This window comes from Anser anser (genome assembly GCF_964211835.1).
Source record: "Anser anser genome assembly, chromosome: 2".
NCBI classification, from domain to species: Eukaryota; Metazoa; Chordata; class Aves; order Anseriformes; family Anatidae; genus Anser; species Anser anser.
Genome location: NC_139721.1, coordinates 136,977,863 through 136,991,211, shown reverse-complemented (window position 1 = coordinate 136,991,211; position 13,349 = coordinate 136,977,863). Strand labels below are relative to the sequence as shown.

Here is a 13,349-nt window from a genome sequence, read left to right as displayed (position 1 = left end):
TATCTGCATTATGAAGGCAACACAGGGCAACCATGTCCAAACTGGGGCATGTTTAGTGCTGGCACTGGACCAGTATCATCACGGTTGCGCCATTCCCTCTCTCACACAGGCCCATCAGCTGAGGAGCTACCAACTTGAGCTGGTGCCGTGCCATGTCACTGAGTGATAATGCCAGTCATGTCTAAGGCCGTTTTCTCAGATCTGCTCAACTACTGACAACTCAGCCAAACCCTTCCAGAAACGTCTCTTTTCTGCAGCACTGCCTACCTGTTTGGCTTGGAAAATATGCAAGCATTAGATGACTTTGTCTCCATAGTTTCATAAAGTTTTTGATATATGAACTTTAAGAAATAAAAATGACTATTTTTCTGGTTTCTGTCTTGGCAACAGTGGAGATGGCCGAGATTACATTTTCATTGGTAGGTCCGTATTTATTATCAGCATAACGGAAAATGCTCTTCTGTGCAATGTTAACATTTCAAACACAAACCATCCGTGACAGGTGCATGACTAAATACTAAAAAAGTTTGGATTTTACTGGGTCGATGTTGTTTTTATCACAGAACTCCAAAGACACATACTAAGAAATAGGGTTTCTAAAAAGGAACAGTTCTAACCGATTTGTCTGTCAAAAGCAGTTTTTCTCCAAAATATGCAGAAATGTAACTGTTCCGTACAAAGCTTCTTGCCAAGCTTGCAGCCTGGAATCCAGTCATGTAATTTTATCACAGTGGGCCTTTATTTCTGCTTGAAATGCATACGTCAGAGCAATCCTGAACTACAGAGTCATTACTGGTACCCCCACAACAAACACATTCCAGATGACAAGCGCTGGTGTCCAGAGTTAAATTGTGTAACTTAATAAGTATTTAAAAAAATAAATTGAAATACTTACTGTTGTGTTTGCATCAGCGGCATACTAGTATTGTCGTAGCTGTCTGTGTGAAGGGGTGGAACAATCTCGCCAGTAACTGGGTGAAACACAGGCAGCGTTGAAAGAGGCCACGCTATCTCCCTGTTTTTAGACATGTCGCGAAGCTCTTTAGTTGATTTCTGTATAGCGCTGTGGTGGACCAACTGGATGCTAGGTCAAAAAGGAAATAAAATAGTAAATATGTACTTTAAGTGCTCTATCTAAACTGACAGACTTTTACAATTATTATTTTTCATAAAAATACAAGGACTAATGCATGCTACAGACTCAATAGTGCAGCAATTACAGCAAACCTTTCCATAGTTAATTTTATAAATAATGGATTTATTTAATTTTGAAGGCGGTAATTATTCCACTAGATTTTGCTGTCGGGAGAAGTATTTTGCATAGGATCCAATGCTGTGCAATTTACTGCTAATATTCCATTTATTTGCTGCAGTTCAAATAAAACTTTTGGTAACTCCTGATTCATGTGGTATATCCAAAAAACTTCACAGAAAATTAATTTTAAAACACTCTATGCTGTAACCACTGGACACCTTCCAGGATATTCCTCCTCCTGTCCACTGCTTTGAAGATACAGACTGGGAGGTCCACTAATCAGGAGAATAAATTACATTTTAAGATATTTATTCTTAACAGAACTAATTTATTACAGACTAATTTATTTACAGAACTGACAGTTGTTAATTTCAAACCCTTTTTATTCTGATCTTTTATCCTCGCCAAGACTCTGATTTAAAAGCAGCTTTCACATTTATGAATTAAACCATGGATTAGAGAGAATGAAAGAAGATTATGACACACATGTATGAAGCATGACAAGCTACTGAAAATGGAAATTAAATGATAAAAGAAAAATAACAGGAAAGAAGACACTTACTCTGGTGTTTGCATGTTTCTCTTTTCCCTAAAAACAAAACAAAATTTATGAATTAAATAATAGCATTGATAGTTGGAACATTAAGTCTATCTGATGATGAAAATAGTACATGATCTAGAAATGCTGACAATGTTACTGCTAAATGCAACTTGGCAGCATTTGCAACTGGGTTTATGGCAAGGCCTTGATGAACGCACGTACAGAGATGTGGTACTGATGACAGACACACGGACACACACACGTAGAAATGAAAATGCAAGTTAAAGAACAAGCTTCTGGCTAAAATAAATTCTGTGACAAAATGAAATTGTAGTTTGTGTAAGAAATGGCAGAAATTACGTTACTTGCTGCTTTCTGTTTATGGTTACCTCTTCTATAATATGTCTAAATTCAGTTCACATCCTCAACCAGATTTGTTTTATAAAAGTTAGCATTTTAGAAATTACTTAATAGTACTGAACCAATGATCCTTTATTAGTATTTTATTTGTTTGGGGGCGAGAAATTTCAGGTTTATGTGGAGATTTTTAACCCTTTCAACTAGAATAATTAAAGTCCCTATATCCATTTTCTTGGAAATTACTGTATGTGATTAGATGACAAATAGTTTGATATTTCAAAACAGATGTCTTTTGGCATGTTTTATTTATTCTTTTAATGAAGTGAATGGAATTCTTCTAACAAATAGTCTTCTATGCATTATAATCTTAGAAAAGTCTACAATTACTAATTAGTGTGTTAAAGTACTCACACTCCTTCCCGTCGGCAGCACATGATATAGGCAAGAATTAGAAAAAGCACCAGTGCTATTGCCGAGGGCACTGCCAGTGTAATTAGGAAATCCGAGTAATAGTCTCTGCTTTTCAGTGTATCAGAAGGTGGCTTGTATTCTCCACCATCAGGTAATATCCCCTCTCCGCGAATCACTTCCTGAAAGGTGGAAACTTGCTTCGTGTTGTCAACCTGACAACCAGGGAAAAAAAAAAAAGGAAAGAAAAAAAAGACAATTACATGACAAAGTAAGAGAATGTAAAACCAGGAAGTACTTAATCAATGAAAACACAGAAAAGAGCCTATATTACACAATAACATTTGACAAATTCTATACAGTTTTGTCCAGTCACTTTTTTTTAAACAATAAAATCTTACATTTTGTCAAAACTTTCTATACATTATATATTATCTATATACTAATATTATATATTATCTATATTCTAGTTTCTAATATTACTTTATTATATCGTTATTTTATTTTATGCCTACCAGAGATACTGTTGGGTTTTTCTTGTTTTTTGTTTTGTTCTGTTTTGTTTTGTTTTACAGATTAATTTTTGGAATATTGCAAACATAGTATTTGAGTAGAAGTTCCGTTTTTTTTGTTTGTTTTTTTTTTTGAACAACAAAACTGACTTGTGATGAATAAATTGACTTCTTTCTAGTCTTCCTAAATAACAATACTGCCCTCTCTTGTATGAAGGTGGTAGAGGTGAAGAGTGTAACTTTCCTCCTCGTAGTGTCCTACTGAGTTTTAATATTGAGTGTTATAAACAGCAAGAGGCAACAACTGAGCTGCTGAGGACTGAGCAGCTCTAGGCCATCCCCTTCCACCAAATGCAGGAAGCATGCCACGATCAGATGAGTATTTAGTTGATCATACCCAGAGTTCAAAGGTTTTTCTACCTCCTAATTCAACTAAATTTCAGAAGACTGCATTCCTTGCCACAAATACATATTTTTAATGTCTGTATCTAAAGTTCCTAGAAATACAAACTTTGTAGTTGCTGAATTTCATATTGCAATTAATTGACTGCCTGTTCCATGATCTCTCCATTTTCTGGTTCTTTTCTTGTTATCTTCAGTTAGATATTTGAAAATAAACTGTATTTGCCTACACACTTGACTTTTGGTCATGTCTTTACAATTTGCAATTTAATTCACAAAAAAGTGCATTAAAACTTGTGCAGTGGATGAAAAGGTTTTCATGGAATGCTAGAAAGAACGCTTGCTTGAGTTTCAAGTGTATACATACGTATTTTCTAAGTGCAAGACAGACAAAAAATAATTTATGTATTCTCTACTTATTAAATTCTGTAGTATATTTTACATGAGGTATTCCAGGTCCACCTGGTTGCTTAGTGGAACCTCAAACCCTAAGCTGATGCACAAAAAAGATTTGTGTGCCTACTGATGGGGGCAGGAGCCCCCACAGGGAACGAGAACAAGCTATCAGACAGCAGCGTTAAGAGGAATGTATGAAGTTGCCCATCCTTTCAGAATTTGGGACCCACAAACTTAAATACACTCTTTGATGCGTGTGTTAACTGCCAATGTCACTTCGTAATGCGAGAGGAAGAGGATACGATGGTTGTATTTTCAGTCCCTGGCTTAGGTTGCAGTTATGAGAAACGGAGCTCAACTCTCTCCCAGTACACAGATCTCGGGGGACTTCCTACCCCTCATCTTGCCTTGTGAAAAGCTGACTATGATTAGATAGAGGGAAGCTTGGCTCCATTTTCTCTTTGATGCAGCAGCCAGGAACAATACTATTGGCAGCAGTAAACACCCCTAAGCCTGTTTAAATTCAGTTACTGCGGCACGCTGCCAAAACAAGTGCCAAGTGCCAAGTTCAAGAAGGTTGTGAAATTGACTGCTGTAGAAAATTATGCTTCTATTAGGGAGTCTGTTCCTTTTACACATCCCAGGGTGACCTCTGCCTTTCTCAAAACAGCATGACAATGCTACTTCATGATTAGTTTATGAGCCACTGCTACTGACAGACCTTTTTTCTGGAGCAGTCCTAAGCAGTTGCTCTTCGTTCTGCATCTGTACAGTTGGTTATTCTTGCATTATTGCACTGTTCCTCTGCTTCTCCTTTTGAAATTCATCCTGTTTGCTCAGGCTACTTCTCGAGTTCATCAAGATCTTTCTGAATTCTGTCTTGTCCATCTATGCACATGCACAGTTCCTTTCAGTTTTATGGGGCCTGCAAACCTAATTTAATAAGCACATTCCATCATCTGCCATATTAAGGAAGAATGGCAGGGAATTACTAGTAATCCTGATGTGATTGTGGCTATCCAACCAGTTCTCCACTACGCCCATGAACAGTTTCATCTAGGTCATGTTTCCTGAGCATACTTATTTTGATTTCACTAGCCAACACTATTTTCTGTTTCCCTTTTAACATGAAATATGTTTTATACAAATAGTATTTCTATGCTGTTAAAAAGTATTTCCAAAAATTAACTACCCAGTGCTGTAGACTCAATATTTGAGAAAACAAATCTATATACACATTTTAGGAAAGCAGATGTAACTAGCACTGAACTAACTACATCTACCTAAATAGTTGTCTTTACTTTTATCTCCGTTAAGTCCTATAGTTCTTTTGCCATTTATATAAACCACAATTAGCAAAAATTAATATTGTGGTTTCACTGTTGCTGTATTCTAACAGTTCAGTCCGCAGAGCAAAATCCTTTCACAGTCTTAAGAGTGGCTGCTAAATGGAGAACAATGTAAATTGGTCACAAGGAAGTAGAATTCGGCACAATTGTCTGGCCAGGCTGGCAAAACTCTTACCTAAATAATGACTAGAATGAAATATTGTACTTCCACAAACATCATTTTTATGCAACAATAAAATAACTCACCAGAGAGATTTTACACCAATCAATATGGAATTGAGTACGAAACTTTTTATCACATGTTATTAAAGGCTCCATTTCTTGACTGCATCTCAGCTGATTTTGTGGGTTTTCCACTTCCCGTAAGCATGAAGAGAATGGAACATCTGCACCAACCATAACGTACACACTGTAGAAAGAGATGAGTGACAGACTGTCAGAATACCTCTCACAAATACCCAAAAGACAATGATGTACTCTTCCAAAGACTATTCTTGTTCACAGTAACAGTCAGCCATGTTTTAAAGGCTAAAATATATTCTTTTTACATTTTTTCTTGATGGTATGCTTTATCTAAGCATAGGAATAGCAGACTGAAACCAAACAGATTTTTCTAGCTACTTTTTACAACTTACTTTGTTTTGCAGCATAATGCAAATGTTTGCTTACCGTTAGAGTTGTCAATTTCTGTAAAGTCCCAGACTTCCAAGAGTAGGTTCTTCATGTAAATAAATCAATACTACTTATCAAAATCGTATTAAAAAGTACAATTTTATCTTCTGGAAATCTTCAGTCCCTCTCAGCATAGTATTTTTAAATGATTTCTTCCCATGTTTTCAAATAAATTAATTAGGACATATTTATATACTAATATGAAAGTGACAAAGCCCCCAGTTTCTCCTGAAAGATTCAACACAACCAACACAATCTGGAGAATAATGAAAGCTGCATATAAACATAGTACTTCATTTAGCATTACAGTACATAAAATAACAGCAGCTCCACTGACCATATTATTCATTTTCATATTTAAATATGTAGAATTCTGCTGGAAAATATGGTCTGCTGCACTACATAATAATGTATCAGTGGATCCTGGAATAGAAATTACATCCTGATTGCCGTTTTTATTTAAGGCATTATCTAACTAAATGTTTGAAATGTAGACACTTGCATTAAGCGGCCCTCCTACTGCTCTAGGAAGTACAGAGTATGTAAGCCACCCTCCTTCTTTAGATGTGTTCAGAAACTCCAGATGCAAAACAAAGACTCTGAAACAACAATCTTGTTTGCACACAGCTTGGATTTAGACACCCTAGCCCTTTCTTAGATATTTATTTGACCCAAAATATCTAAAAAAGGTAAAAAAATAAAATAAGATAAAATCACTAGACACCTTTTAATTTTGCCAGGGAAAAGCACTAACACGGTCGGTATAATTGAAGAGACTGGATCCTTATCAATTTATAAATGGAATATAATATTTCAGAACAGTGTATGGTTATGAATCACATCTGGAAATTATGGATTTCTGCAGTTTACAGTCAGTAATCTAAACTCCCCAGATAGCTCAAGCTTAAAACTTTGATTTGTCCACAGTGCTCCTGAAGCACATAACTAGGGATTTCACTAAGACTACAGCTACAAATGGCACTGTTAAAACACTAGATGCTCATAGAAATCTGAGTGCCTTTGCAACTTACTCTCTACAACACCATGTTTCAAAAATTTTGAGTATTTAATAGTTCCCAATTTACAAAACTCAAAAGTATACCAAACCACCTCTCAATATTAAGACTAGAATTACAAAATAAGTATATTCACTACTATTTTGTAACTAATTGAATTTATTAGTATTTGTTGGACAGTAAAATCAATGTATAGAGAAATTACTTGTTGTATAAAACAGAAGAAACCCATGCTATAACGGAGGTTTGGAATATCAGTAAACGTTTCATATCTAACACCAATCTGGATTTCCAAAATATAAAACAGTAATTGCAAAGTTTCTAGAAAACCTGTAAAAATATTAAGCCTTTCTGTAAGAAAAGAAGAGTAAAGTAAAAATAACAGACTGACACATGTGCTTACCCTTCCTTCATATCATTAATAGGAAGTGGAACTCTCCCTCCCCTGTCTAGCGCTGAAGTAATGTTTATAGCATTCAAGCGTTCTGGCTGCCATACATTTTTCACTGCTCCAAGAAAGTCTCCCAGAACTTCACTTGCTAACATTTCTTCCACATTCATATTCCTTATGAAGAACTCCGCTTGATATGGTAAAGGAAAATCTAGTCGTAATGAAGAAGAGAGAGTTTTGCCTTAAACAATGACTTCATAACAAATAATTTAACAATTAATGCAATACCACTTTAAGGTTGATGAACGTTTCCAAAAATCTTGTATTTGAAATAGCCCACTTTGAGCCTAACAAGATTATGTCTGTTTAATTAAAGATTAGTAACATCAGTTATTACTTAAGCTGAAAATCATTGGCAATTTATAAAGTTACTAAGATATGGGGGAGAGGAATGAAGGAAAAGATTCTCAGCTCCTAAATCTTCATTACAGACAAAACTAGATTCATGCTAACATTAGCGTCAAAACTGTTACCTTGCTACCAGAAAATTAGAATATATTTATTTAACTGCAGGATGTGTGTTACTAGTGTGATGTTTGTAGAAAGTCTCTAATAGCTGAAATAAATAAAATACCTAGTAGCACTACACCTCTGCTACTCAAGTTATACAGTAATATAAAAGAAATATGGTGTTTGAATAATTGGACAGAAACTGTTCTTAGATGTCAAAAGAAATAGACCTTACAAATGGTTGATACAGAAGGCAAGCTGAATCTTTGCCGTCTTGAAACATTCTATATTATGTAATTCATCCTTTCATAAATCACAAAGTATTTTAAAATATCATTAAACTGTCATTAAAATGCATATTGGTGCTTTCTGATACGATTTTGGAATACTGGCTCTGCTACTGCTGAGGATGTATTTCAGAAGCTCAATTTATTTCAGCAGACCAGTGGCAATATGCCACTGGGCAATTTGGCCCAGTGTCGAAATTTTAACAATTTTTCCTACCCACTGCTCTAAAAAAAAAAATCAACCCTTATATTCATTAAACAGTAATGTGTTATTGCTGAATTCTTTGTCCTTCAACACTGATGCTGAATGCCTTTTTAAAATGCACCTACCATTGTTCTTTGCATAAAGAAAATTAAGCAAACTGAACTACATGCAGAAAAACAGTGAAATCCTTCGTGTAAGCTCCATTTGAAAAGACATAAATTTCAAATTACTTCCAAAACAGTAAACATAGACTTTTTTTTATTATTGAATAAGGGATGATAGTCTTACCTGACATAAATAATTTAGACAAAAATAACAAATTGAAACAAAAGAGGAAAAACTCTTACTTCCCCTTTATGCCCCTACATTTGGCTTGAAGACCAAACAACTATTTTACAGTACTTTTTATCGTAAAAGAATGGGATCTCAAAAGATTTTTTTTGTTTGTTTATTCAGTTCAAAACTCAACAAGCTGTTTTCTGTACATACCTTCTGCTGACATTATATTAATGATCAAATTACGTCTTGCTGTCTCAAAGGTACGCCTGTTATATGCAGTGATCTAGAGTTAAAAAAAGAAACAACAGTAAGCAAAAATGTGGGGGTAGCATTTCCCATCCTACCCACAACCCCCTGGAAGCCCCACTCCCCTAGTACTGAGATCTGTATTCATTGTTAGCTCCCTAGGGAACTAAACTAGCTAGAGACATTTAAATGAATTATTGGGAACCCAGCAATTGCAGTCTTTGGGACTGGGATTTTTTTACTTCATGAATGGATTCATAAGCATTGCTCTAACACGAGTAGTTTTTAAAAAATCCTGGAATCTCTAAGTGGAGGGGAACTGAAAACCAGTAGGTAGATGCAACTTTCATGTCTCTTATTAAACTTATACACTCCTGATCAAATTATGCAAGGATACCAATCTTATATGTATGAGGTGCCTGATACGCCTGCAGGTGTCAAATACGGTCCTCGGTAGTTGCTGCATGATGCTGCTCAGAAATGGAACTGTGATTATGTGCTCGCTCACAAGAATTACAGAATGAGGCTGGATATCAATATTATGAAGTATTGTTTTTTCTACTTTTTATTTCCTGGATGGTGATAAATCTTTCATGAAACAAATAAAACAAGGCTTTCTCCCTAAGTTTACACTTCAGTTCATTTCAGGGAGAGAGGAGAGGCAGAGCATGAGTGCAGTTGACAAAACTGTGCTGCTCCTCAGCAAGTAGAGCTACACAGCATTTGTGAGATTGATTACCAAAGAAACAAAAGTACATCTACTGCAGACTCACTTGAGCAGTGGGAAAAGGTTGCCCAACAAAATTAAATCTCATGTAATTAATCAATTTTGTGATAAAAGTACAAGAAAATGCCTTAGATTTTTTCAATTCCTCAGTTTTGTTAATTTTTCAGAGTTGTTTCAACAGTAGTTTGACCATTAATACTTAGAAAACCTAACTTTGGTGGTACGAGATCTATGTAGGAACATGGAAGTACCCATTTTGAGTCTGTACTTCAGACTGTTGTTGATCTGGACTGTACACCACCCATAGCTAGTAAAAGCAACAATGGTAGAGATTGCCTCTGTACTGAGTATTCTTTCAAATACAAGCTGTCTGCACAGCTTTCAAAGGAGCTTAATCTCCCTTACTACCCCTCTGCTGCAATGCTTGGGTTGCTAGGTCTTTCTAATCACGAGGTCTCCTCAAACTAATTTACCTGCCCAGGGCATCGCCTCAGGCATCGGGACATGGTGAAAGTTAATATTCAGACTAAGAACACACAACCACTCCTCTCATATGGCACTAGAAGCGAAAAAAATGCAACCTGCCTTCACCTTCTAGGGTGGAATTAATGCAAAAGCCACACACGAGCACAGGTCCACAACAAAGTAACTCATACGTTAGACAACATTTAGTTCAAACAGAGGCTTGAGCTCATGCTTACGATGTAATTCTTGATATAGACCCTAGGGAGTAAAACCATACGCCAGATAGAAAAATATAATTTTGAGTAATGGTTTGCTCTACAGAAAGTTGAGCAAATGGAGCTAAATGGAGTCTGCAAGTACTTCTGCACACAATCAATTCCACCGATGTGATTAGTCGTGCTGAAATCAAAAATGAATCAAGCATGGGTGAAATTATCTACAGCATAACTTAACATTTAGAGTCGTCATTCCTGAGGAAGAACAACTATATCAAATACAATTTAAAGAGAAAACTCATCAGGGGTTTAGGACAAATGCACCGCTGAAGAAGCGCAATGGCTGGAGCAAGTTAATTAGCGGATTTTCCTTAGCACTGTGGGCTACGCAGCGTCTTATTCATTCTGCTATGATACACCTGACAGAAAATAATCCTTTTTCCCTTTCAGTTGCTGCTCACTGAATAATTGGTGCTTTTAAACATTTGCGTAGTTAATTGTCAAAAATAAAGTAGTGGGTCTGTCATGGCTACAATTACAAGAATAGAATTAAATTAATGAAACTGCCAATTAAAATAAAATTTGTCTATAAATACGCATAATGAACCAGATAATACTTGATGAAAAATAATGCAATTAAAAACAAAAAAATTAACCTGTTTATTGTATGAATGCTATATTTTACAGAGAGGAAAAGTCTGGCCCAAACATCAGGGTAAAACATTACAAAGCTCAGAATTGAAATATTATGAAGACATACTAGAGAAAATGTTTATGTCACAAGTGACTTCCCTGCCTTACAATCTTCCTTTTCCATTGTAATTAACTTTTCAAAAAGAGGAGTGGGAGCCAATACCTGCTGACAATTCTGAACATATACTCCAAACCAAAATAATTTGGGGGGCATTTTTGCAAGCAAGTACCTCAATGACGGTTGGTTTGCCCACGTTCTCTACAGTCGGTGAACCGTACAGCACCCCATCGCTGTAGGGTGTCCTCTGTATGTAACGCAGCCATCCAGGTCTGTCAGGGTAACCCATTAAGTTGGTATTAAATGTTATAGGATCATTGCTTATTTCACCTAGATTGGAAAAGTAGTATTAGAACATTTACAAGAACACGCAATATGCTTGGCTTTTGATGTTTGTTTTAGAAAAACTTATTCTGATTTCCAGTTATGCCTTCTAAACACTTTCATGGAGAAAAACAAAACAAAACAAAACAGAAAATGCTCATCTTTAATATGTTAGAAACATGTGAATTCTTACTCAGCACCTGTAAGCATTAAGACATTCTTATCTGAAAAATGTAACCAACTGCAGAGATGAATGCACTTGTACTCCTAGACTCATTTTTCAGTAGCTCTGATTTTTAGAACTCAGTTCCACCTAGGATTGAATCATCTGATCTCCCTACTGATGAAAGCACAAATTTTAATGCCCCAGAAGGTGTCTTTTAGTTATTTTTTTTTCCTCTCCTTTTTTTTTTTTTTAAATAATAATTATTCCAAAGACCCAATGGGCCTGGGTGAGGCTTACTGTAAACAGTGGCTGTGTAACTACTGATGCTTGAAAGCTTCTATTAGCATTAGTGTCAAGACATACAGATCTTCAGCACAAACAGCCTGGCAGTAAATTATTTTTTTTTAGAGAATAAATTAATTCAGAAAGGGGACCAAATATGCCTGCAAAATGGATCACAGATGGCTATGTACAGTGGTCCGGATGCAATCTCCGAAAGCAAACAACAGCACCAGTTCTTGTGGCTCCTCTGGATGCTCTCTCACACGGCTGGTTTTGACTTCTGTTTATTTTAGCTTCTGCAAATGAAGGCAGACATGCCTCAGGGCCAGCAGACCCTCATTGCTGAGGGGGGAGCACCTTACAACGGAGGCACGGAGCTCGAGCAGATCAGTTCTGCACCCGCGCACGCACCTCTGCACTGCGCTCCTCGAACTCAGCTTTGAGATGGCACCAGCAGCAACTGTAGGACAAGTGACAAACGAAGGTGTGACAGGCAGGCTGGCACAGAGGGAAGAAACTGAGCCCAGTGAAGAAAAGAAGGCTGTCATCTCCTCCTGAGACGCACAGCTAAAAAAGAGACCGAGAGCTGTTGCAAAACGCTGACTAGTTTTCAGGTGAGCATTTACACACCCGGCTGTGGCTAAAGGGACCGGAACTGAAGGAAGGGCCACACTAACCCAGCGCCGAGGTGTAACATGACTTTCCTCACAGCTCCCTTGGGACATCACAGTCATCTATTATTGCACTAGTAATAAAATTCCTACCATCGCATATGCTTGCTGAAAAGCACCTGTGATACCCTCTGGTTTGCCCTTCTTTAAGGTAGGCCACGCCAGGGAAGTAGCCCAGCTTTTCGGGCAAAGATGACTGTAAGGACCATGGCAAGCATGGTAAGCTTTGGTCCTACGGTCAGTTCACGTATGTCTACTGGTACCGAAATTTCAACAGTATCTGAAATCGGACTGATGCCGCATTGGAATCAGGCTGGGACCGTGGGGACGTGAAAGAGAAGCCACAACTAACACAATTTCCAGGTCTGTGTGCCAAAGATGTGGAAAAACAGGGCCAGAGGCAAACTTCACTCTACCCCTGGTAATAGCTCTACCAGTCACTGTTACAGGAAACGAAGACCCAGGTACAAGGGTAAGTAAAAACACCCATTTCACAGGGAGGAAATAAATAAATAAATAAATAAATAAATAAATAAATAAATAAATAAATAAATAAATAAGCCGGTTGTATCCATGACAAAACTTAACTAACAGGAACTTATTTTTTCTTTGAAGAGAGTTTTGAAAGTTGTACTCTCAAATTGATTCAAAAGCTTATTAATGAAACAGTAGGTTTTGATTATGTATGCACGATACATGTACTAATTTTTTCATATTCTATAGGAAAAGAGCATACATTTATTTATATTATACACTAAAGGACAGATTAATATATTTATGATTCCTTTCCAGTGTTGTGGGACAGGATGTTCCTTCTCTCTCCTCTCCCCCCAGCTTGTTTATTCACATTCTCGCCTGCCAATGATGGATCCTTTGGCTTTAGCTCAGGTGTACATCAAACCACCATGCTTAGGAAATA

General features: G+C 36.7%; 1 protein-coding gene across 7 annotated transcripts in view; it reads right to left on the bottom strand.

Annotated features, from left to right (window-relative positions):
* The window catches only part of SGCE (sarcoglycan epsilon), a 30,879-nt gene that overhangs the window by 6,020 nt on the left and 11,510 nt on the right, over nt 1-13,349 (bottom strand). For all 7 annotated transcript variants that reach the window (XM_083826007.1, XM_083826010.1, XM_083826005.1 and 4 more), the window contains 7 exons: nt 11,160-11,317; nt 8,794-8,866; nt 7,315-7,513; nt 5,470-5,632; nt 2,568-2,779; nt 1,818-1,844; nt 896-1,084 (listed from right to left, as the gene is read on the bottom strand). In XM_083826007.1, coding sequence (XP_083682133.1) covers nt 896-1,084; nt 1,818-1,844; nt 2,568-2,779; nt 5,470-5,632; nt 7,315-7,513; nt 8,794-8,866; nt 11,160-11,317 — 1,021 coding nt within the window. The remainder of the gene's footprint in view (nt 1-895; nt 1,085-1,817; nt 1,845-2,567; nt 2,780-5,469; nt 5,633-7,314; nt 7,514-8,793; nt 8,867-11,159; nt 11,318-13,349) is intronic.